The 12,414-nt window shown below is 36.3% G+C and overlaps 1 protein-coding gene across 1 annotated transcript in view; it reads left to right on the forward strand.

Annotated features, from left to right (window-relative positions):
• The window catches only part of QTMAN (queuosine-tRNA mannosyltransferase), a 413,460-nt gene that overhangs the window by 130,565 nt on the left and 270,481 nt on the right, over nucleotides 1–12,414 (forward strand). Inside the window, 2 exon segments of the mRNA XM_078327881.1 lie at nucleotides 2,733–2,797; nucleotides 5,492–5,693. Of these exon segments, the coding sequence (XP_078184007.1) occupies nucleotides 5,515–5,693 (179 nt within the window). The 5' untranslated portion in view covers nucleotides 2,733–2,797; nucleotides 5,492–5,514.

Consider the following 12,414-nt stretch of genomic DNA (forward strand, 5'->3'; position numbering starts at 1 on the left):
ATTATACTTCAGTTTTCAGAGGTATATTCTGGTTTTAGAGGTTAAGATGAATTTGCTGTGCCTGATTTTTATAGAAGAATTAAAAAAATAGCTTTTTAATAGAATCTGTTTATCTTGTCTCTTTTTTTCCCCATATGATAGTTGATTGTAGTACATTACTTTGAGGAAAGTTTTTTAGCAAATTGTATTTTTACTTCACACTCACTCTTAACAGATTCTGTTAGGGGAATCACTGGTGACATGTTTTAAAGCAGAGAACTTTTCAATGCTTATTTTTACTATTTAATGAGATTTCAGGTATATTTTAACAACTGGGGTTTCCGTGATGAATCATTAAAATAAGTGAGTGGGCTGGAAGGTGATACTAACTTTTCTTAGCACTGCCCTATTTTACTCTGCTGGATTATTGGTTGCTTTTTAAATAGAACCTGGGTGTGTTGGTGGGTGGAGGTGCAGAAGGGAAGGGAGAGAAAGGGTCAATAAGAAAATACCAGGTAAACTTCTGATGACCTACTGAGAAATACTGCTCAAGTTTCACTTTCCCCAACTTAAACCATTTAGTGTTTAAGCCCACAATTTTTTGCTTTAACAAGCTTAAGTTTCCAAATATTACATATAGGTAAATCAAAACTGTATTTTCAACAATTGATTGAAGTTTTAAGGTATATATGTGGATTAGCTTGTGGAATCAATTTCTCATGTGTGTGGGATTAAAACCGTTAAAACCATCATCACTGAAACTATACCTTCCTACAACTAACCAATAACAGAAAGGTGTCTGTGGAATATATTAATACAACAATTCCTCTGATTTAAAATTATTGCTGGGTCTTTGGTTGGAAAATGATTTGAATATTATAGGTAACAAAATTGACGTCAGATATGAAGGCTAATTATGGGTTTCAGTGTGACTAAAATTTATTTATTTTTTTAAATTGACATGATGTATTTATATTTAACATATACTTTTCAGTAAATCAATGGCATATTGCAGATTTTTAATATCTATACTGTTAAAAACATTTCAACTACCACAGCAGTCTAAGTGCTAAATGAGGTAGACAAAAATGTAGTTCACCTTGAAAATGATCATAGCTTAGGGAATAAAGAAATTGGGTCAAGCTTAAAATAAATGCAGGTACAATGACAAAAAGTTTTGATAAAAATTTAAAAATATTCACAGCATTGGTTTCAGGCTACTTTTGTTCTCTGTGATCTTATCAATGCATTATTAGTTTTTAGTTGGGATGATGCTAATGGTGATTTTCATTTTGGTCAAAATGTTTGAAATACTATTGATATTTTCATGTTGTATCTTCTTTCAATTATAAATATACTTTTTTAAATGCCAGACAATTCTTAAATAGATCATTTTGACCCCTCTTGAACTTAAATAGAATTTGAAATGATATAAAATTTCTGTGTTAACAGCTATCACTTTGACATATTTTATATTTCCAAATTTGATATTTAGCATTTAACCATGTACCATTAAATCACAGTATTGATAATGAATTAAACTTTCATAAAGCTTAAGTAGTATACTAGGTTTTCATTCATCTGGTGTCACTGGGGAATAAGTTATGCTGAGGAAGTGAGTTTTTCTTTAACTGAAGCTTGTTTAAGCAGAAAAACTTAAAAATTGATAAAAATTTATCTGATATATTATATGCTCTTTTAGGGAGCAAGCATGGAGCTGACATATTTACTCTTTTCTTAATGTTGTATAAGACCATTATGAGTGCCATGCAAAAACGACATGGGTTTTCTGGTTGGTATTTGTTTTCCAACCTAGTTTTTTGTTGTTTCTTCCTTTTAAAGTGCCACACCCCTAATTCTGGTATTCTTTTGTTGTTGTTTTGAGATGGAGTTTTCCTCCTGTTGTTCAGGCTGGAGTGCAATGGCGCTGTCTCAGCTCACTGCAACCTCTGCCTCCTGGGTTCAAGCGATTTCCTGCTTCAGCTTCCCAAGTAGCTGGGATTACAGGCATGCGCCATCAGGCCTGGCTAATTTTGTATTTTTCGTAGAGATGGGGTTTCACTGTGTTGGTCAGCCTGGTTTCGAACTCCTGACCTCAGGTGATCTACTAGTCTGGGCCTCCCAGAGTGCTGGGATTACAGGCATGAGCCACTTCACTCTGTGCAGCCTAATTTTTGTATTCTTAATCAGTTTAAATGTTTCATAATTTAAGGTCTCTTGTGGTATTTGTGACAATGCTTTAACAGATTCATAAACTGAGGCACCAACAGAAGACATTTGGCTCTCTACCGTCTTCTGGCGAACACCTGGCCATAGCCTCCTCCTATAAAGGAAACTCTGTTCTTGCTTTGGAGTTAGCGCTTTCAATAGTGAGGCCTTATTATTGCTGCTTCCAAGTACTCTTTAGTAGCCTTTGCTAGTGGTGCAAAAATGTCTGCATTCACCCTACATGCTTGTGAACATCTGTGTATCAAGGTGACCACTTGTAGATCTTTCTGACTATTGCTGAAATGGGCAAATAGTGTATTCCCTTTATATTTTAGCAAATTCCACCATAGCAGTGAAGTGGGTTATTTTTTTTCTTTTTTCAACCTCACGCTTGTTTCAAGCAGTTTTCTAAAACAAAACTCAAACACAGCCAAAATATTTGAAGTGTTCTTTAATGTACTATATGCCATTTGGTTTGAATCATATATTTAAAAATCAGCTTCCCCCCTTTTACTTGTATCTAATGGGAATCATCTTTCTTCCAGGTTGTACTTCAAGAAGACCGTAGGGAAGAACACATTTTCATCTTGCTGCAAAAGTTACAATAGAAGTAAGTGGGGGAACTGCCAGGATATGTCTGTCTCCACAAAACAAGCAGAACAAATTTCCATGAATCAAAGCCACTAAGTATATTTTTCAGAGATGGTAGGACATAGTTATTTTCCCTAGAAAAACACCCAAAATGCAGGCACACCCATTGGCCACCAGAAAAAATGCTCACGTAAACACTAGTTCAAACCTTTACATTTCACCCTTCTTACTGAGCTGTCAAAGGGGTGGAAATCTATAACTATAATCTTTTTTCCCCCTTTTCTATTTTTCAGCCTCCCACATGCTTAGTTCAGTTCTGCCTAATGAGTGTCTTGAATCTATAGCAGCACCAACATGTACTGCCTCCATAGTGGCTGATAATTTGCAGATAACTTGTGAACGAGACCCATCAGAAACATCTGTACAATATGTCATGATATGTACTTTAGAATAATCATGGAAAAGGATAAGATGATGGAGAATCAGAAAGCAGTTTTCTTTTCCAGTATTGATATTGCTTTCTTTGAGGTTAGATGAGTGAAATATTCTTTAGAGTGGTTTATAACACATTTCATCACTTGGGGAAATAGGTCATATTTACAAGACCCTTTTAGAAACCTTTTAAGTACATACAGGGCATATGTTTAATACACCTTAGTGTGAGTAGGTTAGAGAAAATAAAGCAAGGTAGTAGATATCTGCGATGTGGTGAAATAAGCAAATTAATGTTAAACTGTTTATATTTTTTCTTTCTTGAAACCTTTGGTATAATTTTCAAAATTGCCTTTTATTGTTCTTTCAGTTACTTTCTAGAAATTTCCATCATTTGAAGGATTAATGGCTATCACTTTGTTGAACCTAGAGGGTGCCTGTTAACTTACTGAACACTCCCTTATTAGAGCAGAAGTCTCCAGTGGACCATGAACTCTGCATGGCTCAGCCTCTGAGCTTTCCTCTTACCCACAAAACCTTCAGGGCTCTCAAATTCATATTTAAAATGCAAGCTGCTGACATGGGATGGGTAAACACCCACTGCAATTTCAAATGCATATGTATATCCACCTTTTTCATCTATTCCTGTTGGGTAGGGGACAATGATTGAAAATTATTGATTTTAAAATGCCAGAAAATTTGAAGAGATACTTTCTCCTAAGGAGAGTGATTTATATTAATGACGAGATGGGCTAAATACCTTCTTACTGTTTACAGTCTGCTATGCTTCACATGCATTTTCTGATTTTATCTTAACAACACACTCTGAGGTTAGTACTGTTGTCTCTATTTTGGAGAAGATGAAACTGAGTCCTGCAAAGTTAGGTACTTGTTCAAGGTCATACAGCTTGAAAGTGACAGAGCTGAGTTTCAGACATGTATGTCCTTGATCCTAGGATTCATGCCTTTTCCACCTGAGGACCACTGCTTCTAATTTTGCATATAAATGAAATACACACACACAACCCCTCCCCCCACCCCATAATATATAGATATATTCCCTCATCCTCCCAATTGCTCATTGGAAAATTTAGACATCAAAAAGAAGCCTTTTTGCTTTGAAATGCAATGTAAGTAGCCATTACTTTGAACAAAGTGAAGTGTAGTTTTATTAGTGAAGAACATCATGAGTCATTGAGACTAATAATTTTGTGGAACAACATTAAGGAAAGGAATACACTATTTAATGAATGATATTTACTTAAGTCATAAAGGAAAATTCAAACATCTGGAATATTTCTTAAGCAATATAGCATTTATGCATGGAATGATGTGTTCCCCCTATGTCTTACAGGAAATAACATATAATTTGGAATGCATATGAGATATTTTATGTTCATAGATATCTTTTTATTTCACTGAGCATATTAACAAAAATTATAGTAAAATGAAAAATTGCTTGTTAGCCGATTCTCTGTGATGAAATTTCATCATGTCTTTAATAACCCCATTATTGCTACTTTATCCCTCTTAATAGGTCGCTTGTCTAAAGGAAGGTTGTATAAACCTTAGTCGTTCACACACATACAACTTTACCACACAGTTTCAGTGTTTCTTTCAGGATGATATATTGACAAGTTTGGGGAATTGATCAAAGTATGTGTAGTGTCTCAAATTGTATCCTGAAATTTTTAACACTAGAAAATAGAGATTTGTATGTGGTTGATACACTGTCTTTTTAAATACGTATTCATTGGGGACAGTTATACCTGTTGAATTTAAAGATGGAATAATGCAGGAGTTACAGAATCAGAGAGTTTCTGAACCAGAAAGGGCTTTAAAAATGAAGGGCTCTTGAAGTGGAAGTCATCATTAGAAGATGAGTTCAGTGACAGTCTAAAACTAGAGCTCTAAGTTAAGTAGTTTCTGAGATTACTGAGTCAGGCTTATAGCTGAACAAACCAGGAAGTGAGTGTTCACAGCAGGTGAGGGCTTTCAGCTTTCTGGTTGAAGAAAAAAGCTACGAGTCATAGTGGAGATAATCTTAGGACATGAGGAGAACAAATCAGAAAAATAAAGACACCTTTATTTCTTCTTCTTAACACCAATGATATAAAACTTTAAGTGTTATATACCCTTTAAAATAATGGGATAAGCCTATTTTAAAAAATAACTGCTTAATTATTTGTATTTTCTGAGTATAAAATTTGAACTTATTTTTATTACAATTTTATACATGTATGTAATGGAAAAAAATAAACATTTTTTGGTTGTTATCTAGGATCTGAAGGTTTGAATGGGCCAATGAGTATTCTTATTATTGAAGCATTCTATGGAGGGTCCCATAAACAGCTGGTGGATCTTCTCCAAGAAGAGTTAGGAGACTGTGTGCTTTATACCCTTCCTGCAAAGAAATGGCATTGGAGAGCTCGGACATCTGCTTTATACTTCTCTCAGAACATTCCCATCAGTGAGCATTACAGGTAATTAGAGCTCAGGGTGCATTTGCAGCTTTTAAAAAAGTACCTTTTATGAGGATGTTGCTTCTCTATCAGCATCTTTAAGAATTTCTCCAACTATGGAATTGGTTATTATGAGTATAGTAGATATTTCTTTAAAGAAAGCAGAGCAGTGGACTACACTCATCCTTTAAGGACACCTGGTCACTAGAAAAGGAGCTTCATTTAGAACCAACCATATGTCTTTTCTTATTGTCTTGTGATTTCATTATATACATTGGTGTGGGTATGGGTAACAATTTGTGACCTGAGAGAAGAGTGGATCTTGGGTCCATTGGGTTTTTTTGGGGGGTGAGGTGTTCGTAAAAACACCTTTAATGCCTTTTTTATTGAGTATACTGTTTTAGTTTGGTTCATTGTATCTGCTCTGTAGTAGGAATCAGAGTTGAAAGGTGGATATTCCCAAGGGTTTAAAGCCTGTTGAGATAGAGATAGGCAAGTGCAATGAAAGATGAAAGATGGAGAGGTTGATTTGGACTGTGACAAACTGGAGGTGGCTTTATAGAGTTGGTAACCTTTGACTTATTCTTGAGGATGAGTAAGTTTGAAACGTATTTATTATTCAGAACTCAATTCTGTATTCTGATTTGTTAGGAAGTAGGAACTAGGAAGAAGTATTAGAAAGAGTCTCATAAGCTGGGCATGGTGGCATGTACCTCTGGTCTCAGTTACTCAGGAGGCTGAGGTGGGAGGATTGCTTGAGCCCAAGGCTGCAGTAAGCCAGGATCGTGCCACTGCATTCCAGCCTGGGCAGTGAAGTGAGACCCCCCCATCTCTAATAATAATAATAATAATAATAATAAAATTTAGAAAAAAAAAGAGTCTTATGGGACACACTGAAAAGATGGAGGTAAATACTCATTATCTTTTTACTGAGGGAACAGGTAGGGTGGAATCCCCTTGAACATCTCTTCCTTCTTATTCTCTGTTTGTACTTATTCCTGTGTGTTCTCCTGATGGTTAAATAGTGGAAGACTATCCTATAGTGGTTAACATATCTAATGTTCTTGCCATTGTGGGCCCCTGTGTATAGACTGCATTGGTTTGGGCAGGAATGAAAAGTACTGGGCTGATAATGAATGGAGTTAGAGCAGATAGGTTTTTAGAGGAAGGTCATGTTGGAAGCTGCAGTGCCTGCTTCGCCTCCAGTACCTCTGCCCATCTGTTGCCTCTAAAGTGGACCAGCCTCAGGAGACATGGCAGCTTGTGACTTAAATGTAGCTTGCTGTTTTTAGTAGGAACTTGAGGGATTCAGAGAGTTACCCATTTTGTGTATGAAAACCAAGTATTTCTCTGAGAATGCACAGTGTCAGATGGAATAGTAGTGAGCATTCCAGTTACATGGCTTAGGATTTAAAAGGTAAAATGTTGTTCTAGTGCGTGTTCAGAATTTTGTATTTTTTCAAATCTAAAGTATATCCTTCTTTACATAATTTATTGTTTTATATTCTGATATCACTAAGTGAATATTGTTGATTCACTAATAGTATGAGACATTTCAATGAACATGTTGTTATAAAAGTTGTAAAGGCAATGATAAGACTGTTACTGTGTTAAAATATGACTGTTTATGGTTGCTTTCACATCTCATTTAATTGTGCTTTTGCAGCACCAATTATATTGTATTACTTAAGGTCAAGTAATCCAGTTGACTTTATGGCACTTTTTCATTTAACAGTACCATTCAGTATAATAAATTTCTACAGTGATTTGAACATTAAAATGAGACATTTCTATGTCTGTTGTTTGATTTCATTTTGATTATGCAGTTTTTCAGAATTACATTATTGTATCACAAATATATGTGTGTGGATAGCATGCAAACACTTCTGTGCCTATGGCTTCCCTACTCCCTTAGAAGCCTGCAGCATTTGAGGATAAGTGTCACAGTGGTCTTTGAAGCAGTCTAATTTGAGAGGTGGATATCTAAAGACAGTGGTGTAAAGCCTTACTCTCTGGTAGCCATAACCTCCACTGCCTAATAATGGTATCTGTCATCTTTCAAGTTCTGCCATTTCAAGTTTAGCCTTTGCAGTTAACTATACTAATCTAATCAGTCTTTAACCCAAAGATGTACCTTACAAGTTTAACTTATAGTTATAGTTGACCTGTGATAACTTATCTACTCTTTGCTACATAACTTTTTTGAACATTTTAGCAAAACTGAGGTAGTATGAACATTTAGATACTAAGTTAACAAATACATGCATTCAATCCTCGATTGAAGTGTGAGAGTAACCTTTTGTTACACCAAGTAAGTCTGAGCTCTGTGGAAATTTTTAAAGATATGAAAAGTTTTTAGGCCAGGCGCGGGGGCTCAAGCCCATAATCCCAGCACTTTGGGAGGCCAAGACGGGTGGATCACAAGGTCAAGAGATCAAGACCATCCTGGTCAACATGGTGAAACCCTGTCTCTACTCAAAATACAAAAAATTAGCTGGGCACGGTGGTGCGTGCCTGTAATCTCAGCTACTCAGGAGGCTGAGGCAGGAGAATTGCCTGAACCCAGGAGGCGGAGGTTGCGGTGAGCCGAGATCGCGCCATTGCACTCCAGCCTGGGTAACAAGAGCGAAACTCCATCTCAAAAAAAAAAAAAAAAAAAAAATTAGTTAGGATGATCCCATTCTCTTTTGCCAAATTTTCCCTACTCTCCTTGAATCTTGGGTTAATCAGTCTCCAAGTTGTGGCAAATTAGAGTTAAGTGGGTGACTTCTGGGATTTCTTCCAGCAAACTGGTTTTTAAATTTTACTTATAAAAGAAGAAGGCCAACTCCCCTTTCTTACATTTGGCTGGTTGTGGTATCTGCAACCATGAAGTACAAGTATGAGGACAGAACCCCTGGATTGCCATAAATGGCTGATGAAAGGCTGCACAGTACCTGGATTAGTGTTGGGTATGTGATTTGAGTTCGAGTGTGACCACTTGCAAAGATTATATACTATTCGTTCTTCTTAAGCCCATTGTCTTAACAACTATTCTGTCTTAGTTCCAGTTAAAGCATGGTAAATTATTTAATTAAATTAAACCTAAGTATGTCTTGATTAAAATATATATTATTATATTTTACTGTTAGAAGTGGGTATGGTACTTCTCCCAGTCTTGAGATGTATCACAGTTCTTGATTGTTGTTGGAGGCTGGAGGGCCAGACACTAGGTGCTTTTCTGGGTCTGTGAATCTGTGATGTTCTCTTAATCCTCAGAAGTCACAGGTTATTTAAATTTTACTCTTTTGAGGCTTTTCCTCAAAACACAAATAAGGAACTACATGGGATACTTTCTTTTTCATAGGATAGACTCGTGAACACACTGATAACAGTCTTTGTTTATGATGCTCAGTACCTGCCATTCTGAAGTTATCCTTAAACTGGTATACTGTGAAGTTCTCTACTTGATTTATGAATTTGGCTAGGTACAGCATTCCATAATTGCCCAGCTAAGTAGCCTTATATTATTACTAGCTGTGTGCACTTCTTGGGGTTTGGATGATGTTTTGACACTGTATAAATAATTTTGTCATTAGGTGCAGTGTAGCATCTCATAATCTCACCAGTATGTGACTGCTCCATTTAAGAAGAATTGGCCCAGAGCTTTCCTATCACTTAGCCTACTAGCTTTGCTATTCTATACTGCCTTGTCGTGGGGTCTTCTTCTGGTTTGTTTTGTACCAGTCTTGCTCTCCTGTCTAGCTAGCACACACAGCGGCCTAGTTCTAGACTTGTATGATACTTAGAGCTTCTTCCACAGTATTTCATCTCACTAAAATCTCCTCTGATTGATAGTATTGTTTAATTTAGGGATGTTGACTTTATGTTGAAAATGTAGCTGACCACAAATCTACTGAATCAAACCAAATAACCAACCACTTGATCAGTCTCTGCCTCATTCTGTCTCTTTCCTCTCTTCCCCCCTTCTCTTTCTCATATACACATACCTGCACACAGACACACCACCCTCACCCACAGACACAGACACAGATTCTTCTTTGTAAAACTAGAACTTAAACCTGTCGTCATTGTCCCTAAAGGATGGTTTCTAGGCTTCATCTTTCCCATGTTTCTTTGTGTTCTTTTGTCAGTGTTCTCAAGATGAAAATATTCCAGTAGAAAGGAGAAAAAGTTTTCTTGTTATGGAGTTTATAGTTTATTCTTACCACAAGTTGCCAGTTCAAAAGTGTTTGTGTAGTTAGTAGCATGCACCGTGAAACCACTGCATCCCAGGAGTTAAGCGCTGCAGTGCAACTTCAAGTAGACACTTTTAATATCCTTTATAGCTTATTTAAAAAAATAAAATATTACATATAAGGTTCCATATGGCTCCCTGGATAACAGTTCATATGGACACAAGACATTATTCCTAACAGACTCTGTGCCTTAAAGACCTCTAGGATAAATCTGTATGTTTACCCTTTAAAGTTTGACAACTGTATTTTAAAAGACAAACTGGATGTTTATTACACTTTTACAGAGGGGAGAAAATCATTATTTTTAATGAATGGAATGGAAAAAGGGAAAAAAAAAACCCATCCCCAAATGGATGCAAAGTATACTATATAAAAGAGCTTTGACTAGAATAAGATCCTCATAGTTTTACTTTTATAAGTAATGAGCTTGTTTTTAACATGATAATTGAGACTGTTTGTCTGATTTTAGAGTACTTCTTATCTAATTGTTTTTAAGTGTTGAGTGTCTTCATGGTTAGTCTTTATAAGACAGGAAAAAAAATTAGAAAAATGAAAGATATATTTAATTCTGCCTTCATCTCCAACATTTATTTGTTTATTTGAGCAAGATTTTATGCTTTCATTAAGATCTTAGTCAGTGTTTCCTTTTGTTACCGTCTCTGATTTTCTGTACATGGGGCCTCTAAATCTAAGATACAGATACTCTGTTGCCCTTCCTTTCCTTATCTTTTTTTTTAGGCAGCTTTCATGCTTTCTTATTTTCTTGGGGTCACATTTGGCCGGCTACCCTCCTTTGGGTACATTGTTCTTTCCATTAATGACTGATTGTTGTTCATCTTTCCTTTATTTATGCTCTTTCATTGTTCAGGCCCTGGTGTTTCTTCACATGATGGACCTGCTGGTCTTCTGAGCTGACAGTCCACAAAGATCACTGCAAGGGGAAAGCGGGAGCCGAGTCACAGCTACTGCTGCTGAAAGCAGTCATATTCATTTCTTCCTTTTATCTTTCTAAAGAACATAAGTCTGCATTTCAGTGAATTTTTTCCTAAAGTCTCTCCTATGTTTTTCTTTGTTCACAATCTCATACTGATAATAAAAATGTAACACTCCCCTTCTTTAGGTGAAATTCCTAGTTGAATATGTGCAGTTGAGACAGCATTGGGGGGTGGGATAGTTTGGTCAAAATTCCTCCAGACTGGTTATCTTTTGGTTCTTTTCTAAGCTTGTTTCCATTATTATTTTCCTTTGTTAGTATTTATTAAGAGCTTTTATGTTAAGAGCCAGTGCCTATGCTAGCACTGATGATATAAAGTCAAACTTGACAAATGTGGACATATGGTGCTAGCACACAGCAAGCACTTAGCGAACCCTTTGTTGATTGAAAGAAAACTTAGTGCCTATACCTATTTGCTGATACTTGTAATCTTGATTAAATAATCCCTGATTGAAAGCCATCCATGATTTCTTATTGCATGTGTAAAATCCAGAGTACGCACAGGTTGCTGTGGTCTTTGTGATCAGGGCACTGTCTGCCTTGGCAGCTTCATCTCTACCCTGTCTTCTCATTAATGTGCTGTGGCAGCTCTGGCCTTGTTTACTCACTCTGAAATAGCAAGCTTTTTCCTGCCTCAAGTCCTATTACTGCTTGCTGGTCTCTTTGCCGGCAATACTTACTCATGCCCCCAACCCACACCCCTTTTTCTTCATGGCTTTCTCAAGCCTCAGCTAAAAGTTTCATCATTTCAGATAGACCTTTACCAAGCACCCAACCTAAAATGAGCCCTCTATTTTAGCACTCTTTTTCTCCCTCTGTAATAACATTCTATCTAACTTGTAATAATTTTGTTTGCTTGATATTTTTGTCTCCTAAACTTTATGATGACAAGGGTCATATCTATCTTGTTTATCATTTTATCCCCAGTACCTAGTATGCTACCTAGCAGATAGAGGCTGCTTAGAAATTATGGTCAAAGGAATGATTTTTAGGGTTTGAAAAATATGGTTGCCATTTGCTTTGTTAATTTACTTACTTTTTTCCTGCTGTGGGCACTACCAGTATCCTCTGCCTAAAGATGTCATCTCGTCTACATAGAAACACAGAATCTAGTCACTGGAGGCCCTGTGTTACTCAGTTTTACTAGATTAAACTAAAGAATTCCATATACACTTTTTCACTTTCATGGTTTATATTAATCAGAGTTTTGAAAGCAGCCATTATCTATTATGTAAATTTTGACAAAAGAAAATATAATTTTCTGTAATTTCCCTTGTATAAAAGTGTCCCTAGAAAAAAAGTTTCTTAGTTCAGGGAACATTAGTCTAGAATAAGCTTGTTCAGCCTGCGGCCCAGGACAGCTTTGAATGTGGCCCAACACAAATTCTTAAACTATCTAACTTTCTAAAAACATTATGAGATTGTTTTTTCAAGCTAATCAGCTATTGTTGTTGTTCATGTATTTTATGTGTGGCCCAAGATGATTCTTTTTCCAACGTGGCTGAGCAAA

This window comes from Callithrix jacchus, chromosome 6 (genome assembly GCF_049354715.1).
Source record: "Callithrix jacchus isolate 240 chromosome 6, calJac240_pri, whole genome shotgun sequence".
Lineage (NCBI taxonomy): Eukaryota > Metazoa > Chordata > Mammalia > Primates > Cebidae > Callithrix > Callithrix jacchus.